We start from the raw sequence: 22,484 nt of genomic DNA on the forward strand, positions 1-22,484 counted from the left end.
TACCCAGCCACCCAGAGTTGGTAGAGTCATGAATCTTGGAGGAGAACCCACAACCCCCAGTTTTCTAGGCTAGCATAATCCAAAACTACTTTCTAAATATTTGTCCTTTAATCTCTAGATAAGTGTAGTTCTCATTCCTCATCAAGGAGACTTCTTTTTGCAATAGACAGAAAGCATCACAGAGAACCACAACAAATCAATATGCAGAGTTCTCTGGCTCAGTTCTAACTGATATATCTGCAACACAACTCTGGTGCATAGGGCTCAGGAGTCATTTCAAAAGGGGGTAGGAGAGATTGTGAGAGCTGAAGGAACCGGGAGTTTGCTGTGAGATTGTGTCTCCTAGAAACGTCAGAAGTCATACTCAAGAATTCTCATCAGCATAGCTGTTTAAACATGACCTGAACAAGGATGATACCAACACACAGGCTAACCTTGACAGGGAAAAGGTCATGAGACATCAAGCTTAGGAAAAGAACTACAGGCAACTAAAAATGCTGAGATCCTGGAGAAGAGGTACTAATGGGTTGTCCAATGCCAAGTGGTCAGCCCTGAAAATATAAAAGTATGTACCTACAGATGACATTGTATGGATTGAGCAGGTTGTATGTGTATATTTAGAAGTATACACACACACACACACACACACACACACACACACACACACACACACACACAAAACTAATTCAGAAAAAAAAGCCCAAGAATTTGAAAGCAAGCATGGGGGCAGTGGGTATGAAGGAAAGGAACGAAAGAGGTATAATGTAATTATATCATAATCTCAAAAAATTAAATATTATTTTAAAAAATAAATATTTTTAAAGTCATAGAGTAATGCATACAGTATTATTATATTGTTTATTTTAAGTAAATTCTTTAAAAAAATTGACCTTATGCTTTCTTCAAAAATGTGGAAGTGATGGTGGCATGGGAATAATTATGAATAAAGTTTATTAACAGGACTATACGATTTGTTCACCCAGGGTTTCACGCTCAGCCCCGCTCCTCAGAACACGTTTGAGATGCTTTAGGAAACAATGGAGAAGAATAGAAGCAGGCTGCTGGGATTGTCAGGATAGTAAAGAAAGCCTGGGAAAACGTTCATGCTTGCTGGGTCCCTGGCTTTATCATTGACTAAACATACAAAATATACTTAAAAGTGTTTGGTTTCACAATACTCAATACTCTGGTAGCCTAGAAAGCCTGAAAAAATCTTGGGTTTAGGAAGATTGCAATCATCCTCAGAAAATTGGACAGAAGTGAAGAACTTGCCCACGTCGCTGCCAGAACAGGGAACCCAGCTGCCAACTTCTTTCATACTCTATACTCACTACTCTAACCCATAATGATCATGTCTTTCCCTAGAAACTTCTGTTCTTTGTGTCAGCCCCACCTGGCTAAACACTACACCTGATAACATTTATTTGACTGCTGATAACTTGTCCTTTCCATGTACTATACACCTGACCTGAGTGTTTGAGCTCCCTGAATCTGCAAGGACATCTTTTTGTTGTTGTTGTTTTGCTTTTTTTTTCCCCTAAGCTACCACCGCCCAGCTTAGAATGACATCATATCTCACTGGGTTCTAAGACTTCAGTCTGCATCCTCTGAGGGGAAAGAGTGCACTTTGGGACAATGGGGGCAGTAGGCCCTGGAAAATGCATAAATGTGTTAAGCACAAGATGCGATTTTGGGATCTTAAGAAAGATGATGAGTTACTTGATTCATTAGAGATATTTTCTTTGTTGTTCAAAGCTGTGCTCACATGAAATATGGTGCTGGTTTCTAATTACAGGCTGTTTGGAACATAGCCCATGACAGGGTGCTCAATAAATGAGAAAAATGAATCTAAATTTGGGTTACAGAACTAGGTTTAAGTGGAAAGAGGGAAAACAGGTTCCAAGGGTTAAGAATGTGGTGATGTATCACTCCCCAGTAGTCCCCTGATGCAGCGGGGCCAGAGATCGATGCAGAAGATGAATCACATGGGTTCTTCAGGCTCATTCCTGCTCTGTTTCCAGGGAACACAGAGTTTATTAGGAGACCTGGCTTCCTAAGAAGCTACTAAGCAAGCAATGTTTCTTGTTTTCTATTCCTATAAAGCCCATGATTAAATAATTTCATCCCAATATTTAAGCCCAAAGCTATGGTAAAGTAAGGAAAAATGAAAATAAATTGGCAAAATAAACAAAAGAAGAAAGAAATCACGAGGAAATCAAACACTTTAATAGGCCCACTTTGTAAAGCAATAAGTAAAATCACAGTGTTGCAGAAGTGTCTTCCCATGAGCATTCCATTTGCTTTCCTGTGCCTTAATCTAAGAGATACTCTAGCCATGAGAAAAACAAGGACACCCATTACAGGGAAGCCACAATGCTACCTTGTCTATTTGTCCATAACGAGGTCAACCTGTTCATGTCTGACCACTATATGAAGGCCCTGTAAGCCTGGCTTTTCTGGATGACGTTCCCACAAACAGCAAGCCAGTGAGTGAGAGTTCTTGCAAGTGACCGTCTCAGGTGGAGATTTCTGAATCAGTAAGCTTGTGTATGTGTGGAATGCAGGTGTAGGCAAACTCTCACCTGACCAACATTGAAGGCACTGTGGCTCTCAGTGCAAGAACTACCCTTGACCTCTCTTCCCAGCTTCTCCTGAAATGCAGTTTCTTCTCAATGTTGTAACCCACTTATCACAAAAAAAAAATAGAGTAAATTCAAAGTCAATTTTCTACTGACCCATCGTCAGTTGTCTGTATTACAGATGAGAACAGAGGGGCCCTTTTGAAAAGTAAGGGGCTCCTGTGTACAAAGTCAGAAAGAAACCTGTGGTGCAGGGGGAGGAAAAGGAGAGCAAGGAACAGTCCCTCCTTTCACTGCATGCTGTCACCCTTACCTTGCAGGAACAGACTGAACACCTGTCTTCTCTCAGGATCCACACCTGCCCATTGTGCTTCAGTCCTCCTTCATGGGGACAGTCACCAGAGCAAGAGGGTCCAGAGGGACACAGGCAGTCAAAGCCTCCCGCTAGGTTGACGCAGGCAGAGTCATTCCAACAGGTGTGAGTTCTTAAGGCACATTCATCAATGTCTGCAATAAATAAATCACAGAACTTCAAAATCCAGCCAAGAGAACCCAGGAAAGAACAATAATACACAGTGACATTAAGCATCATTACAGTGGGTTTATCTCATGTCAGGCACTTTGCCAAGCTTTCACAAGCATTAGGTCATTTACTCTGCAAGGCAAATGCTCTGTGTGGGAGAATCACAATGCTCTATGTGGGAGAATCACAGTGCTAAGGCTCAGAGTTGGGAGCATGCCCATTGCCATCTAGCCAATGCTGCTGTGAGATCAAATTTATAGCTATCTGGCTAGTTAAAATATCTACTTGCAGCTCTAGTCTCATATAGTGGCCATGAATTTTGTTAATTCGTCAACTATGAAATATAGCCTTTGAAGCCTAGCTCTTCTAGAAAAAAAAATGTGCACATGGATAAGCCACTGAGCATAAACAACTGGGTAATAAGGGCAACATTGACTCAGTCAGCCTTAACAAGATGCTGTCAGAGCTTTGAAAGAAGTGGGTGTATTGTTCTTGGTAGGTGCCCTACTTAATATTAAAATAGTTATCACTATTGGTCAAGAGAATGTTGGGCCTCACGGAAGAAGTCAGGGCTTCAGGAGGTATGACATGAACATGGATGAAGACAAGCATATTGAATTTTGTGTTCACTGACAACATAATAGGAAAGAAGAAAAATTGAGTCACTCTACTTGACAGTTCAAACTTGAGTGACCCTGATGTGTCAACCATACTCCTGTCTAGTCCCACCTGAGCTCTTTCCTGACAGCCAAACTTGAAAGGCAACCAGTTTTGCCTACAAATGGCTATTTTTAAAGAAATGTATTCATTAAATTTAGATGAAATACCTTATCCAGCAACTTCTGCTCATTGGTACTGGTGTCATATAAAGAAAATTGTACTTGACCTTTCTTTCTATAGGCATTTTAAAGCTTTATTGAAAGGCACTTGTCTTTTGTCCATCGGAATCTTCTGCTCCCTTGGTTAATCTACAGCTATGTCTACAAATACCCTTCAGATGATGAAAATCTACTATGTACAAGGTTATTTGCACAACAGATGAGACCGACATTAAAAATAACACAGAACATGCAAGATACTGCTGTTGTGAAGCTGATGAGACAGAACACATACATGGCTTGGACATCCATGGGGCAAGCTACAGATCATTAGGCCGGGCTCCTGTACGAGGGCAAAATGTTAGAATAATGTCATCTGATGTGAATCCCATGCTAAAAATCTATGTGAAGTTTTAAGTAATTCATTAGGATAAAAGAATCAATCCTCCTCAGAGAAGTTTCTTATTGGAAGAAGATGAGAGTTAATCCAGAGGACCACAACTGGACAATGTGCAGAGAGTGAGAGACTTTGAAATACTCAGCCCTTAATGGGATGTCTTCATCCTACTCTTACTCTCAGGGATCATAGAGCTATGGAGAAGAGGAGTCAGAAAGATCATACGAGTCTGAAGGGATGACTCCCAGAAAAGTGTCTTCTAGACACAACATGACAGATGGACATGTAAACTCACAGAGACTGTGGCAGCATTGTAAACGGGAATGGACAGAGTCCCATCCCTAACCAAGAAGCCATGTGTAATTAATGCCTGCTGGGAAAGAGAAAATCTGCTTTCTCAATAGAATGTTACTGTGTGTATCAACCGCACTCTGGAGCAGGCCCCATGCTCAGGAGGAGTTGGCCAACACAAAACAGACTCTATGATATTTTTGTGGATTTTTCTTTCATTTTGTTTGGCATCTTTCATATTAGTCTTTTGCTTGTTTTGTGGGGTTTTTTTGAAAGAGAGAGAGAAAAAAATAAAGTTGGGTTGCTGTGGGATGGTCTATATGTCAAATTGCTCTGATTGGTCAATAAACAAAACACTGATTCGCCAGTGGCCAGGCAGGAAGTAGGTGGGACAAGGAGAGAGGAGAATTCTGGGAAGCGGAAGGCTGAGGCAGAGAGACACTGCCAGCCGCCGCCATGACAAGAAGCATGTGAAGACACTGGTAAGCCACCAGCCACGTGGCAAGGTATAGATTTATGGAAATGGATTAATTTAAGATATAAGAACAGTTAGCAAGAAGCATGCCATACAGTTTGTAAGCAATATAAGTCTCTGTGTTTACTTGGTTGGGTCTGAGTGACTGTGGGACTGGCGGGTGACAAAGATTTGTCCTGACTGTGGGCAAGGCAGGAAAACTCTAGCTACATTGGGTGGATAGGGAGACAGGAAGATCTAGGAGGAGTTGGAGGATGGGAAAAGCATGGTCAAATTTTTTTAATATATATACATAAATTAGATACATATAATAAAAAGAATCAAATTTTGGAAATCTTACATTCCATTTTTAAATCCATAACAGCAACTTTTACTGATACATATATCCATATGTGTGTGCTCTTGTGTGTGTTTATATACATTGACTATGAAGCTATACTGACAGCTCCCGTGTTTTAAAGCTATTTGAGTGTGTTATGCTATATTGATCACAAGACAGAATGTTAGCTACAGTTTTTAAAGAGGGGAAACTGGGGTGCAGGTAGGCTAACTCGCATATGCTAGAGCTGGGGCTGCTGTCTGAGGATTCTGTTATATGATGAAAATTCAATGGCTAAAGTGTACTGTGGTATTCTGTGGTTTCTATTTACTTTCAACAACTTACATTCTAGACTGTAAGATTAATTTTCAAATATTGTATCTTGCATAGATCCCTTGAGTACTTTTAGTTGACATTTTGAGTGTAAAGTGATGCAATTATCCCAAGTGTGTTAGAGTTTTGAAGCAATTATGACTTGAAAATAATGGGAAATCTATGACCTATGTTCTCTTTCCGACTGCAGGGACCATATTGCTATAAAACAGATTCATGGCAACAATACAAGAAGACATTAAGTAGTTTCAGTGCTATATTTTTTGTGACACTGGTGGGTTGAACCTGCAGTCTTGTGCATGCCACACAGGTGCCTTCTGAATGAGCTCCATCCCCAGACCTCTTTTTACTTTTTATTTTGAGAAAGTGTCTCCTGACATTGCCTATGCTCGCCTTGAACTCATTCAGGAGCCCAGGCTAGCCTTGAATGTGCAATCCTCTTATATAGCCCTCCAGAGTACCTGAGATTGTAGGCCTGTATCTCTAGGCACACATAACGATTATTTCTAGAACCTATTTCCTTCTAAGATATACTTTCTCTTTTCATCCTACCAACTAAAGTCTCAGGGAAGTCATTTAGTTAATAAACAATGATCAAAAGCCATGGAAAGGATGGCAAAATTCAATGCCTGGATTCTAACTCAGCACAGTAAAGCCTCATTCATCTCAGAGGCATGTTTCAGGATATTCTTTGGCCATACCATTCTCAGCACATTATGTAGTGTGGTGATCCTCCCTAGAAGCTCTTTATCTTCTCATTCTTCCTCTAAATATTCCAAACTGAAATCAGGACTGAGTGAAGAAGTTAGTAGATACAACTTGGAATCCTAGTTTTCCTCTTAATTCAGTGCTTATCATGAACCAGTCACTTCATATGTAAGAACACATGCCCATAGACATATTATCTACTCTGGTGCTCCTTTACCATTCATACAAACATTCTTACTCAATCTTCACTCATATGAAAGCCAAATTATAGATAATATAATGAAGACTCAATGTTTATTTCATTATATAATGAATGTGTATATTTAAAACATGGTTTAATCCCTACATTTCCAATTGATTATCTCCCAGTATGATACTAATTTGAGTAATGTCTTCTTCTGAATCATCATTGTGATAATAGCAGAATATGGTTTAGTGTTGGGGTGTGCCCTGATCTGGAAGAACAAAAAGGGAAAAAACTTGCATTATACTCTAGTGATTCTGAAAATAACAACTATAAGTATTATTTTATAATTATCTCATAACAACTCTAACCTAGGAGGCAGATAGTTATATACAGAGATATATATTTAAATGATAGATTGATACATACAGATAGACAGACATGCATGCATACAGACATTCATGCATAGATACACATACAGATGTATAGATTAATAGATGATGAATAGATAATAAGAGGTAGATGTTAAGTAGGTAGATAGATAATAAGTAGATAGATGAGACCTAATAGTTATATAGATGAAAAATTATAGACAATAGATACTGAGATAGGTAGATAGATAGTAGTTAGGTAGATTTTACCTATAAAACCAAATAATAAAATTCAGGTTTTATTTTTTATTAGTTCAGTTCTACATGCTGATCCCTCAGGTGTCTTTGCTTTGACTGCCTATCTATTTTTCTCTCCTCTGTCACCTTCTCACTCTAGTATACTAATGTGGAACTATGGACCCAATGAAAATACTTAGGGAGCCCTGTAAGTCCAGGAATTGAGCTTACCATACTAGGGATGGAGATGGATTTAACTGATGTAAAGTAATTAGCAGACGTCTGGGCTTTCTAAATATAGAACTACTCAGCAGTGTTTAGAAAGCAAGCACATCTACCTTGCCATTCTTTTGGGGGTCTCTCAGTATTTCTCTGGTGTTTATTAAAGGTCTAATGTGTTATACATCATCTTACTAGTCTACACCTTCAAATATTATCTTCTCTCCTTCCTATTTTTCATTTAAAAGTTATGAATATAAAGTATAAGTTAAAAGATCTTAACTTTAACTTTTACAACCAGATGACTGTAGACAACAATGTATCTGAAAAATTGTTGTGTATATTTTTTGGTCTCACTACCCCCCCCCCAAATAGTGTGTGAGACAATACCCATGTGGACTAACTAGCTCTGTTTAATCACTTAATTGTTCTTTAAACAGGGAAGTGTGATATACTGATCAATTAATAATACATGAATTCTTCCTTAAGTCTCTTCATTCCTCTGTATCCTGTAAGAACCAGATGAGCCACCATCCTCCCTCCGATGCCAGACAGTAACTGCTAACTTCACTTCTTCTACTTTGTATATAACTCTATGCTTTGCTTTTTCTAATTTGTATTAGCTATTTGGGAATTTTGTAAAATGTCTTTTAATTATACTTACCCCTCCTCCCACTCCTTTCAGATCCACCCTCCTCCCCTCCCCACCCACTTTGTGTGCACTTTCTAGCTCCTTACCTAGGAGTGGGGCTTCATGTCCATTTCCCCTCTGCATGCTGAGAATTTGTCCAACTTGAGCTTGCACATGCTTTGTGCATGCTGCTGTAAGCACTGTGAGTTCATAGTGTACCTGCCCTACTGTGTTCAGAAAATACTGTTCTCTTTAGTTGTCTATTATCTACAGCTCTTACACACTTTCTACTCCTTATCCTGAAATGATCCTGGAGTCTTTAGAGCAGGAGGTGTGGTACATATGCCCCATTTAGGGATAAGCATTCTTCAGTCTGTAATTCTCTGCATTTTGCCCATTTGGGGTCTCTATGTTAATTACCATGTACACAAAAAGAAGGTTTTTCTGATGAGGGTTGACAAATGCACTAATCAACCACTCCAGCAGAAAGTTGTTAGGAGTTGGTTTAATATTATGTCTTACTCACAGAGTAATGATTGTAGCTCCCCCCAAGGGCCTCTGACTTGTCTACAAAGGTTCTTGGCCCCAATATCAGTACAGGATATGAGTTTTATTTTTGTGGAGCAATCTTTAAATCCAATCAGAAAGTAGTTGGTTCTTCCCATAATATTCATGCCCTTATTGCACCAGTGAGCATGTTTGTCATGCAGGTCATGGTTGCAGATCCCAGGGTTCACATTAACAACTGGGTAAGATTAATGACACTTCTCCTTCAGTAAAATGCATAGTACTTTCCATCATTATGAAAGCTAGTCAGCAGAGATGAGGATTTGAGGTGAGTACCAGCTTGATTTTTCTGTGTTCTATGATCCAAATATATGCTATCTTTAGCAATAGGGGTGGTAATTACTATCCATGGCATATGACCTCACTTGCCAACAACTCCAAAAGAGGTAAGCCATTCTTGGCCCTGGACTTTTTTATTTGTTATCCTATGATATCTCTTAGAGACATTTGTTGCCCCATTATAGAGTGATTCCATTTTAACTTTTTATACGTGTACTGTAAATATTTTAGGAAACTTATACAGCGATATGCTTTCCATGTATCTCTTATGCCTTTAGTGTTCTTTGTTCCTCTCTGTAAAGAGAAATAATGGAACTCTGCCCTTATAACCTATTCTGAATTTACATTACTTTTTAATTTATTGTTTCATTTCATATATAAATATAATGTGTTTTCATCAAAGCCAGTCTCTCCTTCTTACCAGTTCCTCCCATTTCCCTCACACTCTATTCCTTCCCACTTCATGTACTCTATTTTAAACCTATTGAGTCCACTCAATGCTGTTTGTCTGTGGATGGATGGAGGACAATCTATAGGACTATGGGTATAACCAGGAGCCACATCCAAAGAAACAAATTGGCTCTTTCTCCCCCAGCAGCCATCAACTGATGTGCACATCACTACAAACAGACAATTCACTGAGGACAGAGTTTGTATTCTACAGGTCACTTTTCCCAGTGCCCCAAATGACAGGAAACATTGTAGACAATATATTTACATAACTTTATATAATATATGAATTCATGAAATGTATAGATACAGATGATATTGACAAAATTTTGGTTTTGGAGGTTTTGGAGTGTTCAGTAAGCATAAAGAATAGCCAATACTTTGTCCTCCAAGGAAAACATGTTCTTACTGAGTTATAATCTGAGAAATTCTTGATTCTAATTTAAAGTAGAATAAGCATATGAAATGAGTAATCATAATAAAATAGGAAAGCCAAATCCACCATCAAAAGAATTTCATTTCTATACTAATATTTTTAGAAAAAGGGCAAAGGTGACCACTTAGTAAATCTCTCCAGAATCTGTCTAGAATTATAATTTCAACCAACCCATGACCAATTTCTGCTCTCTCTAAACTAATCTCAAAATTGGCAGTTAATTACCACCCCTAAAATCTTAATTCCCATTCTTTAATTGACACTTTAGTATTTAGCTATTTCAAATTTACAAAATTATAAACACATTAGCAGTTTTTTCCTTCCATGAAAAAGTGAGCATAATGACAAGCATGCCTACTATCTATAATAAAAAACAAAATATAAAGCCCAAATTTTTTCTGCAGAATGGAAGGATTTCAAAGTCAATACAGGATTGTATTGCCTACAGAGTTCCATGTAATTGCTTTACTTATAACACAGAAACCTAATTCTGCTTCCACACAATTTAACAGATTTATGGAAAGCCAGATGTTAGCAATTATGGAAACCGACATTATTCATATTCTTGGTAACACAGACCTGTTTGCTCTGCACAAAGCCAACTTAATCTATTACACATATCCCAAGGCATCCAAAAGGAAGAGCCACCCTATTTACATATTGCAATTGTTGTTCTCTGCTGAGCAAATGCAAAGATACTCTCCCAGGAGACTTCTCCAAATCATCAGACAGGCCCATAGTCTGACAAGGGACAATGTAGCAAAAATCAACCAAAGCATTTCATACTCAAATCCATAGTCATTACAGCAGCCTTGTTTTTCTTATTATAAATACTGGTTTTCTGTGATTTCCTTGTGTTTCCCTTTTATAGATTTATTATTTAAATGCTCCACACTTGAATGAGACTTTTCTCAATAAGACTCCATGGCTAAACTTGCATTAGAACTAATTTTCTTACATTGATATTTTCACAAATTCTGAAAGCTGTGATTACCATACTCCATTTTGCTTTAAGAGACGTCTAGTTGTATATAGTCTGCCTGATTTCTTCTTTGAGTTGAGGTTGTGGGGTTACTTGTGCATGGAAGAAAATATACTTCAGAGATGTTTATATCAGAGGCAATCAAACTATTCTCAACTTAGCCCCAAACAATTTTCCTACTCCTTAAGGAGAAAAAATGGCTCTTCAAGAGTCTTAATGCCATAAAAAACTGTAACATTGCTTGCCTTAGGAACTAGAGCTGCTACAGGTCGATATCAGGACTCAACATAAATACCTTTCCCAAGGGTGAGTAGCAGTTAGGTCAAGAAAATGAACTGTTTCATTACCCCATATTTCTCTTTCTTGAATAACTTTTGTAGCATATCAGACTCAAAACAGATGATGTGCCAGAAAAGGAAATGTAACCAGGAGTTTGAACACCCAGCTGTGTGAATTCTGACTTGGAAACCATTACCTGACATTACTGTCTCAGAAATGAGAACAGAGCTTGGGGGTTTATTAGTGATAGACAAGATAGAGCACAGGTGCCTTCCCCATAGCTACGGCAGTATTACTTCTTTTATGGTGGCAGAAAGATTATGAGAAAAGGTGTATATACTGCAAATCAGCAGAATAATTGTGATAAAATGCAGAGAAAGACAAGGTCTCCTGCAACTTACAAAGCAAAGGGCTTACAGACTACCAAACTGCACAGTTAGCTCCAGGATCAGAATAAAGCTTCATAGCTATGTGACCTTGTATTGAGTCTTTGCACATTTAGCTAGGTGGTCTGCTTTAGAGCACAGACTACTAAGACATGAGACTGATACATATAACACTTTGGAAATTATCAACAAATACATTGAGGGGACCCAGATCACCTCACTGTCACAGAGCACAAGACATGTAGCTGGAAGAGAGAAACGGTACATGCCTTCACTATGTGCTATTTTGCATGTAATTGGAAGTTTTCAGTGATCGTCCAGGGTCACGTTTTCACTCTCTACCTTAGCCCTCTTGAGAAGACTCTTTAAATAAAGGAAACATGATCTACACTAGCTATTCCTGCATATGATCCCTTGACCCTGATCTTAAGTCTTGATGTCAACAACTAGCAGCTGCCTCTAACTATTCATCATTGTTGTCACCTGCATGTGTGAAAGCTTCCAGGGACTTGTCTTCCCAGCCCAGGCTCTGAGGCTCCTCGAGACAACTTCTTTTAAAACCATCCCCTAGACTTACCAAATACTGAAACACTGTTATGAAAATTTTGATCAGAGAGCTTTCATAAGACTCTTGAGGTTTTAGTATTCCCTTAATCATCTTCCACCTAACCATTCATTCAGTTGTTAAAAATTAACAAGCTAATTATTCAATTCACCATGTTTATTGATTACTGTGTCAAACCACTGCTTAGGGAAAGAGACATAATAGGAAAGGGAGAGACGTACAGCCTCATAGGTAAAGATGTTAATGTCTCCTATTTTCAAAACTTCATGTTTCCTAAAGTACCAACTCTTGTCTATCTTCTTCTTCCTCCCCATTGAGGGAAGATGGCCCACTCAGAAAAAGCTAAATTTGAGAAAGTTCCAGGCAATTTGAGACAAGTGAGTCACCTGCCCCAGTCCCACCTCTGAAATGTATTTGTTGTACGACTCTGGAAAATGCATGCCTCTGAGGTTCAGTCATACTTTGCAAAACACTGATACAAATGTCTGCCAGGATAATTTGGTAATTTGGTTAAATAGAATAAAGTGCCATCCTACAACCACCTAAAGAGAATGAGCTCCACTAATGTTCCTGGCCCTTTTCCTGCTATATGCTTTGTTACTTAGAGTTCATCTCCTCTTATGAGTTCCACTCTTCCACCTGTCACTTAGAGTTCATTTCTTCCCATGAATCCCCCTCTCTCATCTCTCAAGGCTATATTCAGTCTTCATCCCAGACCTCTTACTATGCAGCCAGCATACTCTTTCCTCTCTTTGTCTGTGGTCTCACACAAATTCTTGAGTTTTGGTTAATCTTGTAGCCAGCAAGATCCAGGAAATGTCACCACCCCAAGACCTCTGTGAACTTTATCTACAAATTATACACTAAGGTTAAGTACTGGACACAATTTCTAACGCTCCATGAATGAGCCATGGTCGTTGGCTACATTTATTTACAGAATATGCAGATTTAGGTATTTTGTTGCAGATGGAGAAGAGAGCTCTTCCAGGTAGAAAAACAAGAGTTGATGAGGGCAGAACAGCATTCTGAGTTACCCAGTCCCCTACTGTCGGCTGTGAACCAGACCTACCTCTGTATCTACATTAAATCGATCTAAAATCAATACAATTCTGACCAGTGAATAGGATGAATAGAAGATCTATTAAAATTGAACTACTCACTATCTGAAGAGAATTTTACACCTACAGAAGTAACAGTGTGGATGCCAAAAGGGTTATAAGATTTATGTGTTTTCATATATCTGCTCATGCGTGGGAGGTAGGTTGTTTTCTGTTATAAAGACAGCCTAACACACACCAAATACACAGCCACATAAAGTTCATCATGACAGTCATAGTATTATCTAGAATCTTTACCAAAATTTTCACTCTTTGAGGAAAGGACTTTCTTCTTTCCTGATCTCCAGTTTTACACTCCTTCCATCTACTTTATACTTCCATGTTTGTTTAGCTCTGGATATTCTTTCTACCCTCCATACCTACTCAGATTGGTAGGACCCAGCTGTCTCTTGTCTGTGTGTCAGGCATAGTATATTCTTGAGAGTCTTTTGCCTACTAAGAAATGCATGAACAATTGTTACACTTGAATATGGCTAAGCTGCATGGAAAGTAATCCTTGCAATAGTTTCTATGCTTCTTGGCTGAGGTCAAGTATTGAAGAAACCTTTGGTGGCCTGCTTTCTTGCTGGCAAAATAATGGAGTTAGCTACACATAATACTTTTGAAGATCTTGTCCATTTCCAAGTTTATATGATTACTTTCAGCTCTGTGGAACTGAGCTTGAAAGTCAAGCCTTAGAGGACTTGTAATAACATATAAAAATCAAATGAAAATAGAGGAAAGAACCCACCCTTGGGACAATAAATGAATTCCCCAGATTTTAGTTTACCTGGATATAGTGGCTCACGTGTATGGTAGTAGCACTTGGGAAACTGAGGCAGGGGGACTATTATTAGTTTTATGACAGCCTAGGATGCATAGAAAGACTGCTTCTTAAATGAAAAACAGTAACAACAAAAAACAGAGAATTCAGCAGTTTCCTTTGAGCCTTTAGCATTTAGCAAAACAATTCTAGTCTCCTCTACTGGGTATCTGTAAGCAAGTGCCAGAGAGAGGAGGCATGCTTTTCTCATCTACATTATGTCTGCAGCAAAGTAATCTTTAATGACAAATACATGCAGGGAACCAGCCAGGGTGAACCCAAACTAATCCCTGATCTGATGGATCTTTCTCTGAAGCATGCTGTCAGGTGAGGGATTATTTCTTTTCTTTCCTCCGTCAATGAAAAGTCTTAGACACAGAAATATTACCAAGTCATTTACAAGAATTGCCCTGTAATTTATATAGAAGGAAAAGGACATAAAAATATTACTAGTGGTAGGTTTCCAAAGACTGGTCTCAGTCTAACATCAGAACTGTATTAGAGCTGCCAGGCATTCAAAGACTGCTTCATTCCCTCCAACCGTCTGTTCTTTAATTTCGGGTGGGCAGTCAAGGTTCTTCTAAAATGTCCTTCCTAATGTAACATTTAGGACATTGATCAAAATATGAATTTGGAATGCTACTGGTGAAAGTCTAACAAAGACGTAAATAAAATCTTAAAGAGCTTCTGGTGGTTTTGCTTGAAGGATTTCATCTCTATAGATAAATTTTTTTCTCTGTTTGCCTTTCTTGTCTTGTAGAAGAGCTCTAATCATCATCTGATTTGATAAAACAGCTCCTGGGGTACCTTTTATATTGAAAAGGATATTGTATGGAAAGATCTAGAAGGCATTAGTAGGGAAAGGGGAAATTAAAACACAAAGGTGGAAATTTGATCCCACTTTGGAGACATTTTGGGTACCTTTAATTTCTGATTTATTTTTGTATCTGTTACTCTAAAGAATTCAAAACCTTATGGCGCAAACTAAGTTTGTTTCCAAGGAAAGTAAAGGAAACCAAAGATTCCATCCTTGAGCAGACATAGTTAGTCCCACCTGAGTAACTAAGACCGTCTAACCCAACCCATCCAATCAGCCCATTTAGAAAACTCGAACAGATACTAGCCTGGTTTCCTAAGAGCTCAAGGGATATCCCTGGGATGACAACTCTAACCCCCATATAATGACTATTACTTTCAGCCAGCACCTAAGGTCAGAGGCCTGTTTTCCAGTCTCTGGGAGGGTGTGGAACATCTTACTCACACAGTACCAATTAACAAATCCACAGGAGCTCACATGGATCAACGTCATCATTTTCTAGACTTTAAGAAAAAAGTTTTACTGTCCTGGCTGTTAAATCCCCTGTCATCCCTCCTTCCTACTTTCTTCTTATCTCTTAAAAACACCCAGTCATGGAGATGGAGAGATGGATTAGTGGTTAAGAGAACTTACTGCTCATCTAGGGGACCCAAGTTCAGTTCCCAGCACCCATGTTAAGTGGCTCCATCTTCATCTAACTATATAACTTCATCTAACATATAGCTCAAGAGGATCCCATATCTCTAACTTCCAAGGGCAATCATGTGCACATACTGACACACACACACACACACACACACACACACACACACACACACACACACACACTCCTACACACACCTATACACAATTTAAAGGAATAAAACAAGTCTTAAAAATAAACACAACAACAACAACAACAGAAAACCACCCAGTCCCTTTTATACAAGTTAGACTTTTATTCTACTTAACTGGAATCATCCTCCATATTGCAATTTTATTACTAATTAAAATTTTCCTTATCATTTTAAATTACTCTCCTACTGAGTTCATCTTTAACACTCCTTTGTTTATCTTTAAGGCTGCTAGAGTTGAAACAAAAGAAATTTTTGTCATTCACACAAGGTCCAGCTATGTGCACCAGGATAACTTGGATATAAGTCAATGTCTTCATTAGTTATAAAAACAATCATTCTGGAGGTCTCTTTATCAATTCATTTACAGTATACAGATATATACTGAGCACATTTATTCTGCTAGGCATATTAGTGACTCTTCTCATTGTTGTGAGAAAATGTCTGACAAAGCAACTTAAGGAGGATTGCTTTATCTTAGCTCACAGTTGAAGGTACATAACGTGGCATGGAGGACGGAGGCACAGGCACGGTGGTGACTGGCCACACTGCACATGAGGTAGAAGTAGATAATGACTGATAGTGGTCACCCTATTATTACTGTTCCTCATTATTCAAGCTGGGACCCCAGTTCACAGGATGGTCCACCCATATCCACAGAATACCCTACCTCTCAGTTAATTCTCTCTGGAAATGTACTCTCTCACAGATACACAGGAAGATATGTCTCACTAGGGAATTTTTCAACCCAATCAACTACCAATCAAAATTAACTATCCTAAAGGGATACAATCTCATGTGAAGTACACCTGGGCTTGTGGAGCTACATGATACATTAAAAATGGTTACTTCTACAAAAGACATCATCTGATTTCACACCTCACAAAATTTCAACACTGGGAGAAACATGGGAGGTTTCAACACTCTCAACTCCTCACTCAGCACAAGATGGTCTGCTGCCTTGCAGTCTCCTTTCTCATTACTTCCCACCCTCACACCCATATATCAGGTGCTTGATTGGGTTTATAGTGTTACCACTCCCCTCACCTACACACATACAACTACCTCCTTTATGAGTATCTCCATTCAGACTGCTGTTGCTCTCTGAGCATTTATCTCCACATGCGCTTTGCCTGGAAACATCGTTGCCCTTTCTCATTCTTCAAGGGAAACACCATGCTGGCTGGCCCACACTATAATCTCTACCATTCTCTTCCTGCTTCCTTTTCTGGCCACTCAGACTTCAAGAAGGATTCAAAAGTGAATGGTGATTTTTTCCCCCCCAACAGTGCTCTATTTGATCTTGAGACAGCCCCTTGCTCCACTTTGGTTCTGCAGTGGCTGCTGTCTGGGCCAGCTCCTTGCCACCTGCTGTCTGGGTGTGGCTGCAGCACACAGCCAGCTGTGGAGGAGGGGCAGGGCCAGAGTCTCAGAGCATGGGGCACAGCCTGGGCCAGCTGGAGATTCAGGAGTATGATGCCTGGTGGCCTGACCCTGGCCAGCAGTTCCAGCTTGCCTAGGTTATGCATGGCTTTGCCTAGGTCATGCATGGCCTGCTTCTGGGTTACCTTGTTCTGTGGTTCTCCAGTAGGGCGAGGACTGCAGCCTTCTCCCTGGTTGCTCCTGGGTCCTCTCCTGAGCCTGGCAGCCTGCCCAATCCTGGCTCTTAGATGGCTGGGGGTGGGGTGCGGTGGGGTGGGGGATGTCCCATGTACTGCTTGAAGGGCACCTTTTTGATTGGCTGGCCCCAGCCAATCAAAAAGGGGTAGATCCTGTTACCCCACCTCCCTTAAGACATGCCAGTGCTTGTCTGGACTTGCCCTGACATGTCCAAAGATGCCACAGCTAATGAAATTTATCTGTTACTTGCTTAGCCAATCACATTTGTTGGAGATGACCTAACTGTCCTTGAAATTCCCCTAGCTGTGTATAAAAGGAGCCTGAGAGCTTCTCTGAGGTCACTGCCATTTTGTTGTGTGGCTGATCCTAGTAGTATGCTGGAGTTTGTTCTCGAGAAATAAACCCTCTTGCTTTTGTAGATGTGAGTGGTGGTCTTTTGTGGAGTGATTTTTGAACCATGTAAATCTGAGTAACGCAGTTTAAGATTCTACGCTCATAAAGCCACAGGTAAACATTTCACAGCAGCCATAGTGACCTCAAACTAAAGCAAACAATTCAATATCCCTCGCAAAGAAGCCGTAGATGTTGATGTCTGAATTGCTGCTTAGACATGATCTTTGCCTCTAAAGCATTTAAAGCCAGAAGTTTCTGTAATGAAACAATTGTTCATACTGAGCCTCAAGAGGCAAGGATCTGACAACTACTTAGGAGGCAACACCAAGGATTATTCAGGAACTGAGAAAAGAAGGCAGATGAATCTCCCTGGAGAAAGGTTACAGATCTCCAGGCAGAAAATACCAAGGAGGAGAATCAGACTTGCAGCTGGAAATGCTGACTCCTGGACCTGTCATGTTCACAGTGGTTGTTACTTTGTAGAGGGTCAGCATCCTTCTGAGATCCCAGGGAAATACCAGCTCATGTCCTCTGTGAGTTGTAACCCCAGATGTACATGCACAGCCACTTAATGTTCCTGGCTCCTCTGGAGGGTTTCAGTGAAAATCCATAGTAGTGGTTTGCAGACATGAGTGGGCATCAGCATTAGCCAACAGGGACTCATCAAGACCCCACTCACAGAGTTTTTTGTCTGGAGTGGGTGAAATTTGCATTTCTAAGAACCTCAAGTGAAAGTGGATAGTGCTGCCTAGATGGTCACATTTCTGGAATCACAGCCCTAATCTACACAGGACATTTCGTATATAGGAATTAAGTCTTCAGTGTGCCCCACTTACTCTTTTCTCACTAGTAAAACTGTCTGACTACTCAGAAAGAAAGCAAAAGCTTCTCTTAATACTTTTAAAGAGGCACACTCTGGTAATCCCATTCCAAGAGAGGAAGACGAAAGAAGATTGAGAAATTCAGGCTGTGATATGTGTAGCTCCAGGATAGCTGGGATTACATGATGAGAGTCTGTGTCAAACAAACAAACAAACAAACAAACAACAACAAAAAAAAAACAACCAGAAACAAAAACCTAAAAATTGATGAAGAAAACTTGCTAGGAACAACCTTTACGATCCTATAATAACAAAAATCAAAATAATAGATCCTGATGGTTGATTTTTAGAGGTGCTACATTCATATGAGAAGAAAGCTCTGAAGAAAACCCTAACCACACTGGAAAATACTTTCTTGGTCTGTGTTTTTCCTTAGGTAATACCCAACAACAATTTGTCTGCACACCCCAGCCAAGCTCCATAAAGCCTTGCTCAGAGCTTTCCCTTCCTCTGACCTGTCACTGGGTGGGTCATCACTTCACAAAAGGGTCATCTCTAGCCTCAGAAGCTCTCTCTGTACCACACATGCCCTTCCTTATACCCAGCATGTTCTGACTCAGCATGTTCCTGCTAGAGACACCATTGAGATGCTATGGTCTGATCTATGAAGCCCTATTTTCAAGTCTTAGGCAACCAACATAAATAAGAGAGCAGCTCTCTGAATGTTATTTATAAAACAGATGAATCTAATTATATAGGAAGGAGGTGTCTCAGGTTTTCTATTGCTGTGAAGAGACATCATGACTATGGCAACTTTATAAAAGAAAACATTTAATTACAGTTCAGAGGTTTAGTCTATTATCAACATAGTGGAAAGCATACAGGCATGCATGCAGACATGGTGCTGGAGGAGGGGTTGAGAGTTCCACATCACAATCTGCAGGTAGCTGGAAGTGAACTGAGAGCCACTAGACCTGGTTTGAGCATTTGAGATCTGAAAACCAGCTCCCTAGTGATGCATTTCCTCCAACAAAGTTACACCGACTTCAACAAGGCCACATGCGCCTCCTAATAGTGACACTCCCTATGGGCCTATGGGGGCCATTTTATTCCAACACCATAAGAGACAAAATGCACATTCTATGCAAACAGAATCACAACTGTCCGAAGCACCATTTATCTCATGGAAAAGCCAACTACATGTCAGGAAGCCAGAGCTCAACACAGAACAACAGAACTGAATGACTCATATTAAATGACCACATCAACAAAGAAATTAATAGACACACAGGCATAGATTGACATGACTTCCTTCTAAGAAAGTTCAACTTATTAAAAAAAAATCTGCAATTTACACAGCAGCTTGTGTACTCGACAGATCTTTGCTGAGGACTTAGATAAGAAATCTCTTCAGAAGCTGCTCATTTTTCAATAGCAATGCCTGAATAAGGCTTTCTAGAAAGTTCCAGCAATTAGCACTAAGTCACGAGATTTCAACAAGTACGTTCTGCACTGGGAATCACTCTCCCATGGAGATGGGCTCCCAGTAGTTTATACAGTCCCAAGGGGTTAACTCTAAACAAATGTGCATATGAGCAACACGCAATGAACTCTGTAGATTTTGTCTGTCTATCTGTCTGTATAAGAATAACAGCAAGAAAGAGGAGGGTTTATATGAGCAAGAATTGTTGAAACCAAGGTTGGATAAAGCACAGGGACAAATAGCCAAATGAATGGAAACACATGAACTATGAACCAAAGGCTGAGGGGTCCCCAACTGGATTAGGACATATGAATAGGTGAGACAGTCGATTGGCTTGATCTGTTTGGGAGGCATCTGGGCAGTGGTACCAGGTCCTGTGCTCATTGCATGAGTTGGCTGTTTGAAACCTGGGACTTATGCAGGGACGCTTGGCTCAGTCTGGGAGGAGGGGACTGGACCTGCCTGGACTGAGTCTACCAGGTTGATCTCAGTCCTCGGGGGAGGCTTTGCCCTGGAGGAAGTGGGAATGGGAGGTAGGCTGGGGGGAAGGGGAGGGGGACAGGAGGGGGGAGAACAAGGGAATCTGTGGCTGATATGCAGAACTGAATGATATTTTAAAATAAAATAAAAGGAAAAAAAAGAAGAATCAGTAACAAAAGAAGAGGAGGCCATGAATTTAAGAAATAGTAGATGGAGACAGAAGAGAAGTTGGAGAGGGCAGAAAAAAGAGTAGATATGATGTAAAGACAGTACTCACATATGAAATTCTCAAAAAAAAAAAAAAGCCTGGGAAATAAAAGAGATTTTAGACCAAATTAATTTGGGACATTCATAATACATAGGGAAGACTCAGCTTATTTGTTCATTAAATGGTCATTATGCAAATCTCTTTCTAACAGAATTATTCTGAGCATAAATGAGTCAGGAAATGGAAAGCTCTTACAACATTAATAGTGTATGGGTTTTAGATATTATTAGTAGATTTTTATACTTTTACCTGTGAGCCCAAATGTTCACATGCCATCTGTTATGACAGTTTTCTGGTCTGAGCTGACTCCTTTCTCCCCTAATTGCTTCCATATTTTATTTATTTTTTTTATTATTTTTCCCCATTTTTCTTTATTAAGAAATTTTCTACTCACTGCACATACTATATCCACAGATCCCCCTTCTCCCTTTTCCCACCCCCCAGTCCTCTTTCCCAAGCCACCCTGCATGCCCATATCCCCCAAGACGAGGTCTCCCAAGGGGAGTCAGCAGAGCCCAGCACACTGAGCCTAGGCAGGTCCAAACACCTTCCCACTGCACCAAGGCTGTGCAAGGTGTCACACCACAGGCACCAGATTCCAGAAGCCTCCCCATAGATCAGGGACAGATCCTGATCTCCCTCCCTGGGTGCCCCCCAAACAGTTCGAGCCAAACAACCGTCTTTTCTATCCAGAGGGCCTAGTCCAGTCCCATGAGGGCTCCACAGCCACCAGTCCACAGTTCATGGGTTTCCACTAGTGTGGCCAGTCATCTCTGCATGTCCTCCCATCATGTCCTCGATGTCCCTCACCTGCAGTATTTCTCCTCTCTCTCATCTCTGTATCTGCCTCCATCAGTCACTGGACAAAGGCTCTATGATGACAGGTAGGTTATTTGCTAGGCTGGTTACCGGAGTAGACTGGTCCAGGCACCCTCTGGACCACTGCCAGCAGACCAAGGTGGGGTCATCCTTGTGGATTCCTGAGAGCCTCCCCAGCACCCTGCCTCTTCCTATTCCCATGATGTCTTCATCTATCATGGTATCTTCCTCCCTGCTCTTCCAGTCTGTCCCTGTTCCAGCTTGACCTCCCATTTCCCTATGTTCTCCTCCCCTACTCCTTGCCCTCTGCCACACCCCCACACCCAGTCCACTCATGTGGATCTCATCCACTTCTCCTTCACAGGGTCATCCATGTGTCACTCCTAGGGTCTTTCCCTGTCAGCTAGCCTCTCTGGAGTTGTGGGTTGCAGTCTGGCCATTCCTCCTCATTTATTATCCACTTATGAGTGAGTACATACTATGTTTGTCCTTCTGAGTCTGTGTTACCTCATTCAAGATGATATTTTCTAGTTAGTCCCATCCATTTGCCTGCAAATTTCATGTAATCATTGTTTTTTACTGCTGAGTAGTACTCCATTGTGTATATTTGCTATATTTTCTTTATCCATTCTTTAGTTGAGGGGTATCTAGGTTGTTTCCAGGTTCTTGCTTTTATGAATAATGCTGATATGAACATAGTTGAACATGTGGTAAGATTGAGTATTCCTTGGGTATATGCCCAAGAGTGGTATAACTGGGTCTTGAGGAAGACTTATTCCCAATTTTCTGAGAAACCACCATACTGATTTCCAGAGTGGTTGTACAGGCTTGCATTCCCACCAACAGTGGAGGAGTGTTCCCCTTGCTCCACATCCTCTCCAACATAAGCTGTCTTCAGTGTTTTTGATCTTAGCCATTCTGACAGGTGTAAGATGGTATCTCAGAGTTGTTTTGATTTGCATTTCCCTGATGACTAAGGATGCTGAGCAATTCCTTAAATG

General features: G+C 40.3%; 1 protein-coding gene across 3 annotated transcripts in view; it reads right to left on the reverse strand.

Annotated features, from left to right (window-relative positions):
* Nell1 (neural EGFL like 1) overlaps positions 1 to 22,484 on the reverse strand; it is an 850,243-nt gene that overhangs the window by 16,756 nt on the left and 811,003 nt on the right. For all 3 annotated transcript variants that reach the window (XM_042277006.2, XM_042277016.2, XM_076543299.1), the window contains one exon: positions 2,893 to 3,086. In XM_042277006.2, the coding sequence (XP_042132940.1) occupies positions 2,893 to 3,086 (194 nt within the window). The remainder of the gene's footprint in view (positions 1 to 2,892; positions 3,087 to 22,484) is intronic.

Source organism: Peromyscus maniculatus, chromosome 1 (assembly GCF_049852395.1).
Source record: "Peromyscus maniculatus bairdii isolate BWxNUB_F1_BW_parent chromosome 1, HU_Pman_BW_mat_3.1, whole genome shotgun sequence".
Lineage (NCBI taxonomy): Eukaryota > Metazoa > Chordata > Mammalia > Rodentia > Cricetidae > Peromyscus > Peromyscus maniculatus.